General features: G+C 34.8%; 1 protein-coding gene and 1 long non-coding RNA gene across 3 annotated transcripts in view; one reads left to right on the forward strand and one right to left on the reverse strand.

Moving 5' to 3' along the window:
• The window catches only part of iPLA2-VIA (calcium-independent phospholipase A2 VIA), a 50,565-nt gene that overhangs the window by 12,171 nt on the left and 23,270 nt on the right, over positions 1 to 15,124 (forward strand). The window contains exons 2-5 of one of the 2 annotated variants that reach the window (XM_075308031.1): positions 7,127 to 7,238; positions 9,667 to 9,956; positions 10,030 to 10,200; positions 10,272 to 10,400. In XM_075308031.1, the coding sequence (XP_075164146.1) occupies positions 7,199 to 7,238; positions 9,667 to 9,956; positions 10,030 to 10,200; positions 10,272 to 10,400 (630 nt within the window). In that variant the 5' untranslated portion in view covers positions 7,127 to 7,198. The remainder of the gene's footprint in view (positions 1 to 7,126; positions 7,239 to 9,666; positions 9,957 to 10,029; positions 10,201 to 10,271; positions 10,401 to 15,124) is intronic. The other variant, XM_075308032.1, reaches the window with a different exon arrangement.
• On the reverse strand, positions 1,361 to 3,070 carry LOC142232756 (uncharacterized). Its single transcript, XR_012721197.1, has 3 exons — positions 2,986 to 3,070; positions 1,676 to 1,781; positions 1,361 to 1,610 (listed from the first exon to the last, which is right to left on the reverse strand). It is a non-coding gene; the product is annotated as an uncharacterized LOC142232756 (long non-coding RNA).

Genomic DNA, 15,124 nt, shown 5'->3' on the forward strand with positions numbered 1-15,124 from the left:
GGGGACTATATATAATAAAGATCGATATGGACCAATTTTGGCATGGTTGTTATCGGCCATACACTAGCGAAATGTCCCAAATTTCAACCGGATCGCTCCTTCAAGAGGCTCTGGGGATCGGTTTATATGGGGGCTATATATAATTATGAACCGATATGGACCAATTTTTGCATGGTTGGTAGAGACCATATACCAACACCATGTTCCAAATTTCAGCCGGATCGGATGCAATTTGCTTCTCTTTGAGGCTTCGCAAGCCAAATCTGGAGATCGGTTTATATGGGGTCTATATATAATTATGGACCGATGTGGACCAATTTTTGCATGGTTGTTAGAGACCATATACCAACATCATGTACCAAATTTCAGCCGGATCGGATGAAATTTGCTTCTCTTTGAGGCTCCGCAACCCAAATCTGGGGATCGGTTTATATGGGCGCCATATATAATTATGGACCGATGTGGACCAATTTTTGCATGGTTGTTAGAGACCATATACCAACACCATGTACCAAATTTCAGCCGGATCGGATGAAATATGCTTCTCTTAGAGGCTCCACAAGCCAAATCTGGGGATCGGTTTATATGGGGGCTATATATAATTAAGGATCGATATGGACCAATTTTTGCATGGTTGTTAGAGACCATATACCAACATCATGTACCAATTTTCAGCCGGATCGGATGAAATTTTCTTCTCTTTGAGGCTCCGCAAGCCAAATCTGGGGATCGGTTTATATGGGGGCTATATATAATTATGGACCGATGTGAACCAATTTCCGCATGGTTGTTAGAGACCATATACCAACACCATGTACCAAATTTCAGCCGGATCGGATGAAATTTGCTTCTCTTTTAGGCTCCGCAAGCCAAATCTGGGGATCGGTTTATATGGGGGCTATATATAACTATGGACCGATGTGGACCAATTTTTGCATGGTTGTTAGAGACCATATACCAAATTTCAGCCGTATCGGATGAAATATGCTTCTGTTAGAGGCTCCACAAGCCAAATCTGAGGGTCCCTTTATATGGGGGCTATACGTAAAAGTGGACCGATATGGACCATTTTCAATACCATCCGACCTACATCGATAACAACTACTTGTGCTAAGTTTCAAGTCGATAGCTTGTTTCGTTCGGAAGTTAGCGTGATTTCAACAGACGGACGGACGGACGGACGGACATGCTTAGATCGACTCAGAATTTCTCCACGACCCAGAATATATATACTTTATGGGGTCTTAGAGCAATATTTCGATGTGTTACAAACGGAATGACAAAGTTAATATACCCCCATCCTATGATGGAGGGTATAACAAAACTTAAACATTATTTGTAAACACTTTTGCATTGATAATTCGATTTCCTTCCTGTTGGTGTCATAAAACAGCATTAAAATTTATTAATATGCGGGCAATTTGAAATTAGGAACGTACTGGATCGCGTCTTAGAATAGAAGGAATTCACAAAATATCCATTTTAAACTGATAATCGGATATACATTAAACTAACGATGTGATGCACATTTTCATCCAGAAGTTGCTGATTTTTTCATTGGTCAGCTTCTTAATGTTTGCAGGAATGTACCATCCAAAGATTTTAGTTTTCTGCAAAGAGTTTTGAATTTAGTGACTTCTCTAAAGTGTCGATTTAATTTTTCATATTGACTTACCAATTATTATAAACTATTTGAAACAGTTCCAGTTAATTGTCCAACATTTTTTCACCGGTCAGCTTTTTAATGTTTTCAAGAACGTAGAATCCATAATTTTAGTTTTCTGCAAAGATATATACATTTAGTGACTTCTTTAAAGTTTTATTTAATTTGTATACCCTCCACCATAGGATGGGGGGTATATTAACTTTGTCATTCCGTTTGTAACACATCGAAATATTGCTCTAAGACCCCATAAGGTATATATATTCTGGGTCGTGGTGAAATTCTGAGTCGATCTAAGCATGTCCGTCCGTCTGTCTGTTGAAATCACGCTAACTTCCGAACGACACAAACTATCAACTTGAAACTTGGCACAAGTAGTTGTTATTGATGTAGGTCGGATGGTATTGCAAATGGGCCATATCGGTCCACTTTTACGTATTGCCCCCATATAATCGGAACCCCAGATTTGACTTACGGAGCCTCTAAGAGTAGCATATTTCATCCGATCCGGTTGAAATTTGGTACATGGTGTTGCTATATGTTCTTGAATAGTCATACAAAAATTGGTCCATATCGGTCCATAATTATATATAGCCCCCATATAAACCGATCTCCAGATTTGACCACTGGAACCTTTTGGAGGAGCAAAATTCATCCGATTCGGTTGAAATTTGGTACGTGGTGTTAGTATATGGCCGCTAATAACCATTCCAAAATTGATCCATATCGGTCTATAGTTATATATAGCCAATCCCCAAGCGCACAAAAATTGGTCCATATCGGTTCACAATCATGGTTGCCACTTGAGCCAAAAATAATCTACCATAGAAATAATAGAAAATTTTGTAAAAATTTAATTTCTATAGAGAATGTTGTCAAAATTTTAATTCTATTGAAAATTTTGTCAAACTTAATTATATACGTATTTAATCGGCTTTTTTTAGTTTAATATATACCACGTATGGACTACCTTGCAATTTAGAAGACGGTGTTAGGAAGTTTTATCTTGTGAAATTTTTATTTCTGTACAAACTTTTGTCAAAATTTTATTTCTATAGAAAATGTTGTCAAACTTTATTATATACGTATTTAATCGGACTTTTTTAGTTTAATATATACCACGTATGGACTACCTTGCAATTTACAAGACGGTGTTAGGAAGTTTAAGATACCTTGCCATCGGCAAGTGTTACCGCAACCCAAGTAATTCGATTCTGGATGACAGTCTTCAGTAGAAGTTTCTACGCAATCCATGGTGGAGGGTACATAAGCTTCGGCCTGGCCGAGCTTACGGTCGTATATACTTGTTCATTTTCACTTACCTATTATTTTAAACTATTGAAGAGTAAATTCAGTTATTTGTCTAAAATTTTCCAATTTTTTTATTTTTTCCAATTGACCACGAACTTCGTTGCACAAATAAGTATTGAAAACCACATGGTTTTTTTCCCAATAAAAACAAACGTTTGAAAAATGCTAAATTTCAACAATTTTTCAAACATTTTTTCAAAGGATTAGGGTAATATTCAAGTTGAGAAATTGTTGAGAAAATCGCGTTCTCAACAAAAAACAGACATTACCCTCAACAGTGAAATTCAATACATTAGCAATAATATCTCAAGTGTTATCCTCAAATTGAAATGCATCGCTACTCAATAATTTGTCAAACAATTTTCGACGCGAGTCAAATTCAAAATTAACATCGTTGCAAATACTATTCAACCTAAATTTGTATGAATGATATCCCCACTTCAAATTGAAAGTCAAAGCCAAAATTCTATGAATTTTGTATAATTTATTCATTTTCATCAAAATAAAAAAACATATCAACAAATAAGAACAAAAAAACAAACAACAAAACTTTAAATATCTTAAACATTATTTAACACTTTTGAATTGATAATTCGTTTTCCTTCCTTTTGGTGTCATAAAACAGCATTAAAATTTATTAACATGCGGGCAATTTGAAATTAGGAACGTACTGGACCGCGTCTTAGAAGTGATTTCCTGCAGAAGGAATTCACAAAATATCCATTTTAAACTGATAATAGCATATGAATTAAACTGACGATGTGATGCACATTTTCATCCAGAAGTTGTTGATTTCAACAATTTGTTGTTTTTAACAATTTTAATTGGTTGCACTTTTAATGTTTCTGGAAACTTTTTCTTGTCGATAACCCACTTATTTTTCATTGGTCAGCTTCTTAATGTTTGCAAGAATGTAGCATCCAAAGATTTTAGTTTTCTGCAAAGAGATTTAAATTTAGTGACTTCTCTAAAGTGTTGATTTAATTTTTCATATTGACGTACCAATTATTATAAATTATTTGAAGCAGTTCCAGTTAATTGTCCACCATCTTTTCAACGGTCAGCTTTTTAATGTTTTCAAGAATCCATAATTTTAGTTTTCTGCAAAGAGATATACATTTAGTGACTTCCTTAAAGTTATATTTCATTTTTTATTTTCACTTTCCTATTTTTATAAACTATTTGATTATTTGTCTAAAATTTTCCATTTTTTTATTTCTTGCAATTGACCACGAACTTCGTTGCACAAATAAGTATTGAAAACCACATGGTTTTTTCGTTGCATTTTAGGGTAGTGTTTTGTCAAAGTTTTCCCGTATTATCTTCAACACCTTTTCAAAGATTTCGTCAACATTTTTTTTTTTATTTTTGTTGAGAACGCGATTTTCTCAACATTTTCTCAACTTGAATATTACCCTAATCCTTTGAAAAAATGTTTGAAAAATTGTTGAAATTTTGCATTTTGAAATTTTGCAAAGGTTTGTGTTTATTGGGTTGGGTTCGTTGCATTTTAGGGTAGTTTTCTCATTATATCTTCAACATCTTTTCAAAGATTTCGTCAACATTTTGGCAAATTGGAAGTAATTCGCAAACAATTTGAAGATGTATTGAAGATGAGCTGTTTCAAGTCAAGTTGAATTTATGTTGAATGTTATAATTACCCTCAAACTTAAAAGTTGTTGCATTTGAAAAACGCTCATCCTGTGTTTATTGGGATTGATCATAGTTTCGTATGAAAATATTCAGTCAAACAACTACACTTGCAATTTTGGCTCAGAAATTAGGAATAAGGCAATCAATATTAGAAATTTGAATGAAATAAAATAATTTTTCTATCAAGAGTTGTCTGATCTGGCAGAAGTTTCGACATGACTTCAAAATCAAGAATCATAAAATCCTAAATATATTTTTTACCCATTTCAGGATATAAAAAATGGTATATGTGGAGTCAACATTTGATGTCTTGAATATTTTAAGTATGCAGATTGCTTTTAATCTTCCGAAATTTTATATTTTATTGTCAGATACACATCAAACTCCACATTTTAAATGGATATTTTTATCCCACTTGATTATAATTCGGTCATTACCTAAAATATGTGTACAATATTATTTATATTGGACTCCTTGAGCATTTTGAAGGCGAACTGACTACTTCAAATTGTACCAAATAGGTCATTGCAGTACCATTGTACTTTTGAGAAGTGAAATGTACCAAATAGAACAATTGTACCAACTATTACAACCCTACTCCATTTGCAAAATTTAATGTAAATCGGAGTGAGTGAAACTATGGCCTCTGTGGTATTATGAGTGTAAATTGGACAACAACTATATACGGGAGCTATATCTAAATCTGAACCGATTTCAACCAATTTCGGCATGCATAGTAAATGTGAACCCAAAATCAATAGAGTTCTATACTTTCCCAAAAAACATACTTGTGCCAAATTTGAAATCGATTGAACTAAAACTGCGGCATAGACTTTGATCACAAAAATGTGTTCATGTTGAATGTTATAATTACCCTCAAACTTAAAAGTTGTTGCATTTGAAAAACGCTCATCCTGTGTTTATTGGGATTGATCATAGTTTCGTATGAAAATATTCAGTCAAACAACTACACTTGCAATTTTGGCTCAGAAATTAGGAATAAGGCAATCAATATTAGAAATTTGAATGAAATAAAATAATTTTTCTATCAAGAGTTGTCTGATCTGGCAGAAGTTTCGACATGACTTCAAAATCAAGAATCATAAAATCCTAAATATATTTTTTACCCATTTCAGGATATAAAAAATGGTATATGTGGAGTCAACATTTGATGTCTTGAATATTTTAAGTATGCAGATTGCTTTTAATCTTCCGAAATTTTATATTTTATTGTCAGATACACATCAAACTCCACATTTTAAATGGATATTTTTATCCCACTTGATTATAATTCGGTCATTACCTAAAATATGTGTACAATATTATTTATATTGGACTCCTTGAGCATTTTGAAGGCGAACTGACTATTTCAAATTGTACCAAATAGGTCATTGCAGTACCATTGTACTTTTGAGAAGTGAAATGTACCAAATAGAACAATTGTACCAACTATTACAACCCTACTCCATTTGCAAAATTTAATGTAAATCGGAGTGAGTGAAACTATGGCCTCTGTGGTATTATGAGTGTAAATTGGACGACAACTATATACGGGAGCTATATCTAAATCTGAACCGATTTCAACCAATTTCGGCATGCATAGTAAATGTGAACCCAAAATCAATAGAGTTCTATACTTTCCCAAAAAACATACTTGTGCCAAATTTGAAATCGATTGAACTAAAACTGCGGCATAGACTTTGATCACAAAAATGTGTTCACAGACAAACGGACGGACTGGATGGCTAGATCGACTTAGGAACCCACCCTGAGCATTATTGTCAAAGACACCATGTGTCTATCTAGTCTCCTTCTGGGTGTTGGGTATAACAACCCAAGCATCCACCACCACCACTTGAAAAATAGTTAGCTCTTATTTTATTTAAAGTTAACTGCATGTACACAAAAACAAAAATTTTTCTGATTCAATCACGAAATTAATTGATCCAATTAATTTTTTTAATTGAAATGTCTTCAATCACGAAAATGATAGTACCAATCACAGTTTTAATTGGGCATAGAAAAAATTCTTGATTAAAAAATTAATTGATTGAATTAAAAATTTAATTGATTTTGAATGCAAACCCCAATTAATTTTTTATTTAAAAAGTTAACTATTTTCAATTACTTTCTGAAATGTTCATCACTTTTTTTAACTGACTTAGTCTTCCGAATTTGATTAAAACGTTAATTGTGTCAATTAATTTTTTAATTAAAAATTTTAAAATTTTCAATCATTGACTTAATTAACTTAATGTTTCTATCTTGATTAAAAAGTTAATTGTATCAATTAATTTATTAATTGATAAAACATTCAACTTCAATTAACTTTTTAATTGGAAATATTTTGGTGATATATGTGAACCATTCTATTCACTAACATATGATTCATTTCACATACCATATATTGCTGTAAAATCGAATACACATATTCTTATCTCTTTTCGTCAATTGGAATATCCATCTATGTTATTTTTGTAATTTTCTTATTCTTATTAGGTTTCATTTACTAAACGCATTTCATCAACAAGTCCTGCCTTCATCTGACGAAGATCATAAATTTCATACGCTATGTCTTGGATGAGTTTTGGAGTTATTGCTACTGGTTTCGGTATAACACTTCTCATAACATTTTCTGTAATACTAACATAATAGTAGGATACTATCATAATATCTAAACTGTAAATTAAACACCTTTTTCATATGTGATTCTTCTGCGAGAATCTAAACGCTAGAGCACAACAGTTCTAATTTGTATCATATCGCTTGTGAGACTATTCTTAAGTTATTTTTATATAATATAAAGTATTTTCGTATAAATGATAAGTGTAAATAAATAAATCAATCATTTAATGACAAAGTCTATTAATATAATTTTATATAAAATTTTTGATTTGATTTCAATACAATATTATTACATATAAAATTTGAAAAAATGCTAAATTGATTCAATTTGAATTTAGCTTGGGGCAGATGGTAAACCCATAGAACCCCTTTACTGACAATCAAAGTTCTACTGGTTTCCAAAGTGAAAAATTATATATTGGGTTGATCGAAAAGAAACTGGAGATTTAAAAGTGACAGCTAAAAACTGACAAAAGAAAAAATGCAATCACGGACTCACAAACCCAGACCAGTATAGGTCCATTGTGATTCCTCGAGGTAATTTTCTCAACTTCTTGTGGTAGTCTCCTTCAAGATCACTCAAGTTGTAGGCGAGTATGTTCCTTAAGCTACACTTTCACAGATTGGTGGTAGCCTGAAAGTATCTTGTTTCTCCCTTAAGCTACACTTCCACAGATTGGTGGTAGCCTGAAAGTATCTTGTTTCTTCTAAACGATAATGCTGGACACTGGCACAGGAAGTTGTACGAGTCTTCCGTAACTTCCGGGTCCTGGCACCATCTGCAAATATCGTCATCTCTAAGTCCTTTTCTTACCATATGTTTCCCAAGTGAGTTATGTCTAGTTACAATGCCAATTAAAGGCCTAAATTCCTGTCTGTTCATCGCCATCTGAATTTCGCAACTTCTACGTTTTTTCGTCCGACATCAACTTGGTTTGTTCGCAACTTTTCGAAGAGAACCGAGTGAAGACAGCAAGGACACGAGCGCCTCGTTAGACAGCACATTTGCTTCTTTATTTTCCCTTTATATCATAGTGCCCGGTACTCAGCACAGAGTTTCATTATGCTGTTCAGTGAGAGCCATAAGTTCTCTACGACAGCGGCTGACTACCTTAGACCTAATGTCTGCATTGCTTAAGGTCTTTATAATTGTTTGGTTGTCGATGAAGAAGGTGATATCGATTTTGAATAACAGCCTCATCATCAACGACTCAGCAACTTTTGTGATTGTGGATATTTTTGCCTGAGAGATACAGTAATCGCTAGCTAACGTGTATGACTAGTTCCTAGTTCACTGCAATAAATACCCCTATCCGTTCATTCGTCTATTTTAGATTCATCTTTATACATATCCAGAGTTCCGAATGGTATTTTCCTTTTCTTCGACTCCTCAATAGTTGGTATATCGTGATAAACATACTCAGTCGTTTCTTTATAACGCTCGACTAGAAGTTCTGTATGTCTGCAAACAATGGTTAGGTTAGGTTAGGTTAGGTGGCAGCCCGATGTATCAGGCTCACATAGATTATTCAGTCCATTGTGATACCACATTGGTGAACTTCTCTCTTATCACTGAGTGCTGCCCGATTCCATGTTAAGCTCAATGACAAGGGACCTCCTTTTTATAGCCGAGTCCGAACGGCGTTCCACATTGCAGTGAAACCACTTAGAGAAGCTTTGTAACCCTCAGAAATGTCACCAGCATTACTGAGGTAGGATAATCCACCGCTGAAAAACTTTTGGTGTTCGGTCGAAGCAGGAATCGATCCCACGACCTTGTGTATGCAAGGCGGGAATGCTAACCATTGCACCACGGTGGCTCCCAATCAATGCTCTCCAATATATCTAAACTTTTATGTCTCATGAGGGTCACCTCTACCATTTTCTTTATGTGAAAATAGAGTGGGCAGACTCCCATCAGGGCCTATAAGGGCCAGTGAACGTGGTCCTCATAGCTCTTATATAAATATATATTTTCGATATCTGATTTTGGTGGTTCGCGATTGTGATAACAGACAAATGAAAGAATGCAATTACAGAGTCACAAACCGTTCAAAAAAAATCAACGCCGTTTGTGGAAAATCACTGGTTTCTTTTCGCTCAAAACAATAGTTAACTCACAAAACATTAAATGATACAAAATTGTATAAACCTGTAGTTTACATTCCCTCGGTTCTATTTTGCTTGTTCATTAATTTTTTTGACGGATTCTCACTTGGAGTAAATTATTGTTGATATTTTTCATTACGTTGTATTGTATTTAAAGCGATCCTCTGTAATAGCAAAAATTGTTAGCTGATGCATTTTGTTATTTTAGCAGCTTACTATTATTTTATCTCACCGTAGATAACTATGTTACGTTTGTCACTATTATTTTTATAAATACTATAATTTATTTATACTTTTAAATTTAGCATTGCAGCGTTTATTGGGTACCGAAAATCCTCCCAATAAGGTACTGGAAATAAAAAGTGAATCTTTAGGTCTACTACAAATTTTAGCTCGAGATGAGGCTATGCTACTCTATGCTCCACCCTTCAATTCGAACGATAAGAAATGCTATGAAATTGTATTACAACGACCTCATACAGATTCTAATACAACATCATTTAGCTTATTTCGGTCGCCATCCCAACAAGAGGCCGAAGACAAATTTAATGCTTTCTTGCATAGACTTCCACTATTTGTGTCCATTGTGAAAGAAGTAAGCACCAGACATGTTGCATTAGATATATTATTAATAATATCATACAAATTCAAATATTTTATATTCACAGTTCTATAATGTCAATGGATTGCAGAAATTGAGTGACATTTTAACGGAAAATCCATCATGGTCAATAACACATTTAGTGGCTTATTTCAATTTAGTGGATTATATTAGTCATCCGAAAGTATTGCAGTTCATTGATTATGCCGACCATGATAATTGCATGTCTCCGTTTCAGGTTTGTTTCCATTAATACATATTTTGTAATCATTATTTTTAATTAAAAATTGTGTTTACACATTATTTCAGCTGGCTATTAAAACCGGTAATGTAGAAATGGTGAAAGCTTTGCAGCCTTTGTGCAAAATGGAGCACTTAGATAATAACAGCAATTCCGTATTTCATTATGCTGCTGGTACTACCAAAGAAATCTTAAATGTAAGTTTAATTTGTACATACACAATTTCTACATAATTGTATACTAGAGCTCGGACGAAGTGGATTTTTGGCCGAAGACAATTATTATGTTCGCAAATAAGGCAATATTCGGCAGAAGGGAAAACCAAATTATTTGTAGTATATTACAATAAGTTTCGAGAGCTTTCCTTTAATATTTTTGAACAAAAACGTAAAACATGTGTTATACTACTCTTGCAGGATTCTAGGATTTTCAAAACTCTGACAGTTTAATAACATACCGACAATACAGCCCTTTCGTTATTTACAAAAATCAAGCCCTTTCGTTATTTACAAAAATTCGTTAAATCGAATCGGGAATTTGAAATGTTAACTTTTATTGAAAATCGTAGTTTTTTACCATATGAGTATTATAGAGGCACTTAAAAAATAAACTGTTGAATTTGATACATGTATCTAGGATAAGCTGTTTCATAAGGGGCTATATATATCAATATTCGCCTTGATGTGTGCCTGGTTTCAAGCTGGGCCAAGCATAGCTAGAGTTCATAGTAACATCCTTAACACGTCCTACACACACCATTGTTCACTGATTCCTGTTCGGCATAGATGTACTCGCAACGCCAGATTCCCGTTTCGATCTAGCACTAAAAAAGTTCTTCAACGGTAGTTTATCCCTCTCAGTAGAGAGAAGTTCACCACCTGTGGTATCACAATAGACTGAGTAGCTCCTTACTTATTTAGTCCAAATAGCGATCCAACGGAAAATTGGTACATACTGCCACTAACAGACCTACCAAAGGACTAGTAATAGTGCTCCAGTTTGTGGCAATTTTTTTAAATATCAATATAATTTATTGATTTCTATAGTCTCTTGATTTTTAAATCTCATTAGATCAACACATTCCAAAAGTTTTTCCTTTCTGATGCGATTGGAATTGGGAAATGAATCCTAAGAGTTTGTCCCAGACTGGTTCATGAGAACCTGTGTAGTCCTACTAAGTTCTCCCAGGTCATGTCCTTCGAAATGAGTTCAAGCCGTATCTTGCAGTGTAAATTTACCTCGTCAACGGCAAACCTGTGTTACAGTGGTCGTTCCCTTCTGATTCTGGTCCATTCACACAGTAGTCCTGTACCGGTTCTGGGGTAGATCGATTTCCCATAGCGGAGCTGCCACTCTATCTATCCTACCTAGGTACCTAGGTACCTTACCATTAAATATGTGTTTCCAAACATTTGATTCGATCTAAATCAAAGTAGATACGAATTTTGTATTGAAATTTGTTTGTCAATTGCCCCCATTTTCATGAAGCTGAGTTAGTGCTACGTTAGCTAACGAACTTTTAAACCACACTATGGACATATCTGTCACCTTGGAGTTACATAAAAATGGCCGTTAGTCGTGTAAATGGTCATGTATGAAACTTAAATTTTGTATGGTTAGATTTTAAAATTACTAAAGATTTTAACAATCAATTCATAGTGGAAAGATCCACACTTTTGGATCTTTCCCATAGCTTTTAAACGGTCGAAAATTGTTTGTTGTGCAACATTTTACAAAGCTGCCATTTGCTTTTGACTCTCCATCCAATATCGTTTGCAATTCGGCTCTTCAAACTTTTTTAGTGGGCTTCCACGTTCTACATTTCTCACATCAAAATCATTATTTTTGAACCGTTGAAACCATCTTTTGCATGTTGCTTCTGATAGAACTTGATCACCATATGCCTCGACAAGCATTCGATGCGACTCTGCAGCACTGTTCTTCAAATGAAAGCAAAAATTTAATGCTTTCCGCAAATCATCACTTTCTGGTACAATATTGGACATTTTTCCTATTTATTGGATAATGGGATGAGGGGGAAGTCTCCATAATTCACCGCTTATCATAAATTTGACCATAATTCCCCTCATTAATAAACCTAAGTTAGGTTAGGTGGCAGCCCGATATATCATGCTCACTTAGACTATTCAGCTCAATGACAAGGGACCTTCTTTTTATAGCCGAGTCCGAACGGCGTTCCACATTTCAGCGAAACCACTTAGAGAAACTTTGAAACACTCAGAAATGTCACCAGCATTACTGAGGTGGGATAATCCACCGCTGAAAAAATTTTGGTGTTCGGTCGAAGCAGGAATCGAACCCACGACCTAGTACGCAAGGCGGGCATGCTAACCATTGCACCACGGTGGCCCCCCAAATAATAATAAACCTAATTTGTTCTCAAGCAAATAAAAATTTGTGGTATAAGGTGGGTATTAAGTTCGAATTAGAGGTGGGTATTAAGTTCGAGTTCAGCCGCTAAAGTGAAAACTAAATCAGTAAAAAATGGCATAAAGTTATACATATTTGTTGCAAATTTATTATTAAAGCTTGATGGGGAATTGGGGAATTTTCACAAAGTTTGTGTTCCTTAAAATGGATTATTAAAGAAAAGTAAAATGACGATTTTAGCGGTTAAACTCGAACTTAATACCCACCTTTAGCCGCTAAAATCGTAATTTTTCACGATTACTTTTCTGTAATATCCATTTTAAGGTATAGGTTTAATAGTTAGTTTTAAGTTTTAAGTCCTGAATTGTACTAAATTCTATCAACATGTTGTCCTATAGGGCTTTGGTTGATTAAATAAATGAATAAATAAATAAAATACAAACTTTGTGAAAATTTGCTTTGGGCTATTCCCCATCAAGTTATAATAACATTTGCAACAAATATGTATAATTTTATGCCTTTTTTACTTATTTAGTTTTCACTTTAGCGGCTAAACTCGAACTTAGGTCTCACCTATAATGCAAAGAAAACGGTGAATTTGTTTTTAAAATGACAAATTATTATTTATTTTTATAAATCAATTTCATTCCCTTCAAAGTAATCCCCTCCCGATAAAATGCACTTATGCCAACTTTATGCCTCGAAACATATCAAATAGTCCCTTTCCGGTATAGAGCCAAATCAGTCGAATACGGCAGTTGTGGAACTATATTGGTTGAATTTTTGGCAAAATGGTCATGAAGAACGAGTGCAGTATATAAAGATATTATACAAATCGAAGAATGCTCTTTGGTCGTTTGGTAAAAGCAGGAGCTGATACTGATACTAGTAACGAATTTCGATTTACAAGTTTCGTTATCCGTAGACAACTTTAACAAGTATAAACGGCCGTAAGTTCGGCCAGGCCGAATCTTATGTACCCTCCACCATGGATTGCGTAGAAACTTCTACGAAAGACTGTTATACACAATCGAATTACTTGGGTTGTGGTATCTTAAATCGTTTTCTAAATTGTGAGTTAGTCCACACGTGGTATATATTAGACAAAAATGTATGTAAGTCTACAAATAATTACGAATCGATATGGACTTTTGCACGGTACGTAGGGAGCCAGAATTGAAATATGGGTGTCGCTTATATGGGGGCTATATACAATTATGAACTTGATATGGACCAATTTTGGCATGGTTGTTAAATATCATATAGTAAAACCTCGTACTAAATTTCAATCAGATCGGATGAATTTTGCTTCTCCAAAAGGCACCGGAGGTCAAATCTGGGGATCGGTTTATATGGGGGCTATATATAATTATGGACCGATTTCGACCAATTTTTGCATGGGTAATTGAGGCCATATACTAACACCATGTACCAAATTTCAGCCGCATCGGATGAAATTTGCTTCTCTTAGAGGCTCCGAAAGGGCTATATATAATTATGGACCGATGTGGACCAATTTTTGCATGGTTGTTAAAGACCATATACTAACACCATGTACCAATTTTCAGCCGGATCGGATGAAATTTGCTTCTCTTAGAGGCTCCGAAACCAAATCGGGGGATCGGTTTATATGGGGGCTATATATAATTATGGACCGATGTGGACCAATTTTTGCATGGTTGTTAGAGACCATATACTAACTCCATGTACCAAATTTCAGCCGCATCGGATGAAATTTGCTTCTCTTAGAGGCTCCGAAAGCCAAATCGGGGGATCGGTTTATATGGGGGCTATATATAATTATGGACCGATGTGGACCAATTTTTGCATGGTTGTTAGAGACCATATACTAACACCATGTACCGAATTTCAGCCGGATCGGATGAAATTTGCTTTTCTTAGAGGGTCTGCAAGCCAAATTTGGGGGTCCGTTTATATGGGGGCTATACGTAAAAGTGGACCGATATGGCCCATTTGCAATACCATCCGACCTACATCAATAACAACTACTTGTGCCAAGTTTCAAGTCAATAGCTTGTTTCGTTCGGAAGTTAGCGTGATTTCAACAGACGGACGGACGGACGGACGGACGGACATGCTCAGATCGACTCAGAATTTCACCACGACCCAGAATATATATACTTTATGGGGTCTTAGAGCAATATTTCGATGTGTTACAAACGGAATGACAAAGTTAATATACCCCCCATCCTATGGTGGAGGGTATAAAAATGACTTTCCAAAGAAGCATGTTAAAAAAGTATATTTTATTTATTTTTATCAATAGGACATATGTTTTACTGTACAAACTTGTTCAACTGAAATAAAGGGTGATTCTTTTGAGGTTAGGATTTTCATGCATTAGTATTTGACAGATCACGTGGGATTTCAGACATGGTGTCAAAGAGAAAGATGCTCAGTATGCTTTGACATTTCATCATGAATAGACGAACGATCTGCCACAACGTCGAATTTTCAGTGAATGGGCCCTAGAAAAGTTGGCAGAAAATCCGCTTTTTTATCGACAAAT

Source organism: Haematobia irritans, chromosome 4, assembly GCF_050003625.1.
Source record: "Haematobia irritans isolate KBUSLIRL chromosome 4, ASM5000362v1, whole genome shotgun sequence".
Taxonomy (NCBI): Eukaryota; Metazoa; Arthropoda; class Insecta; order Diptera; family Muscidae; genus Haematobia; species Haematobia irritans.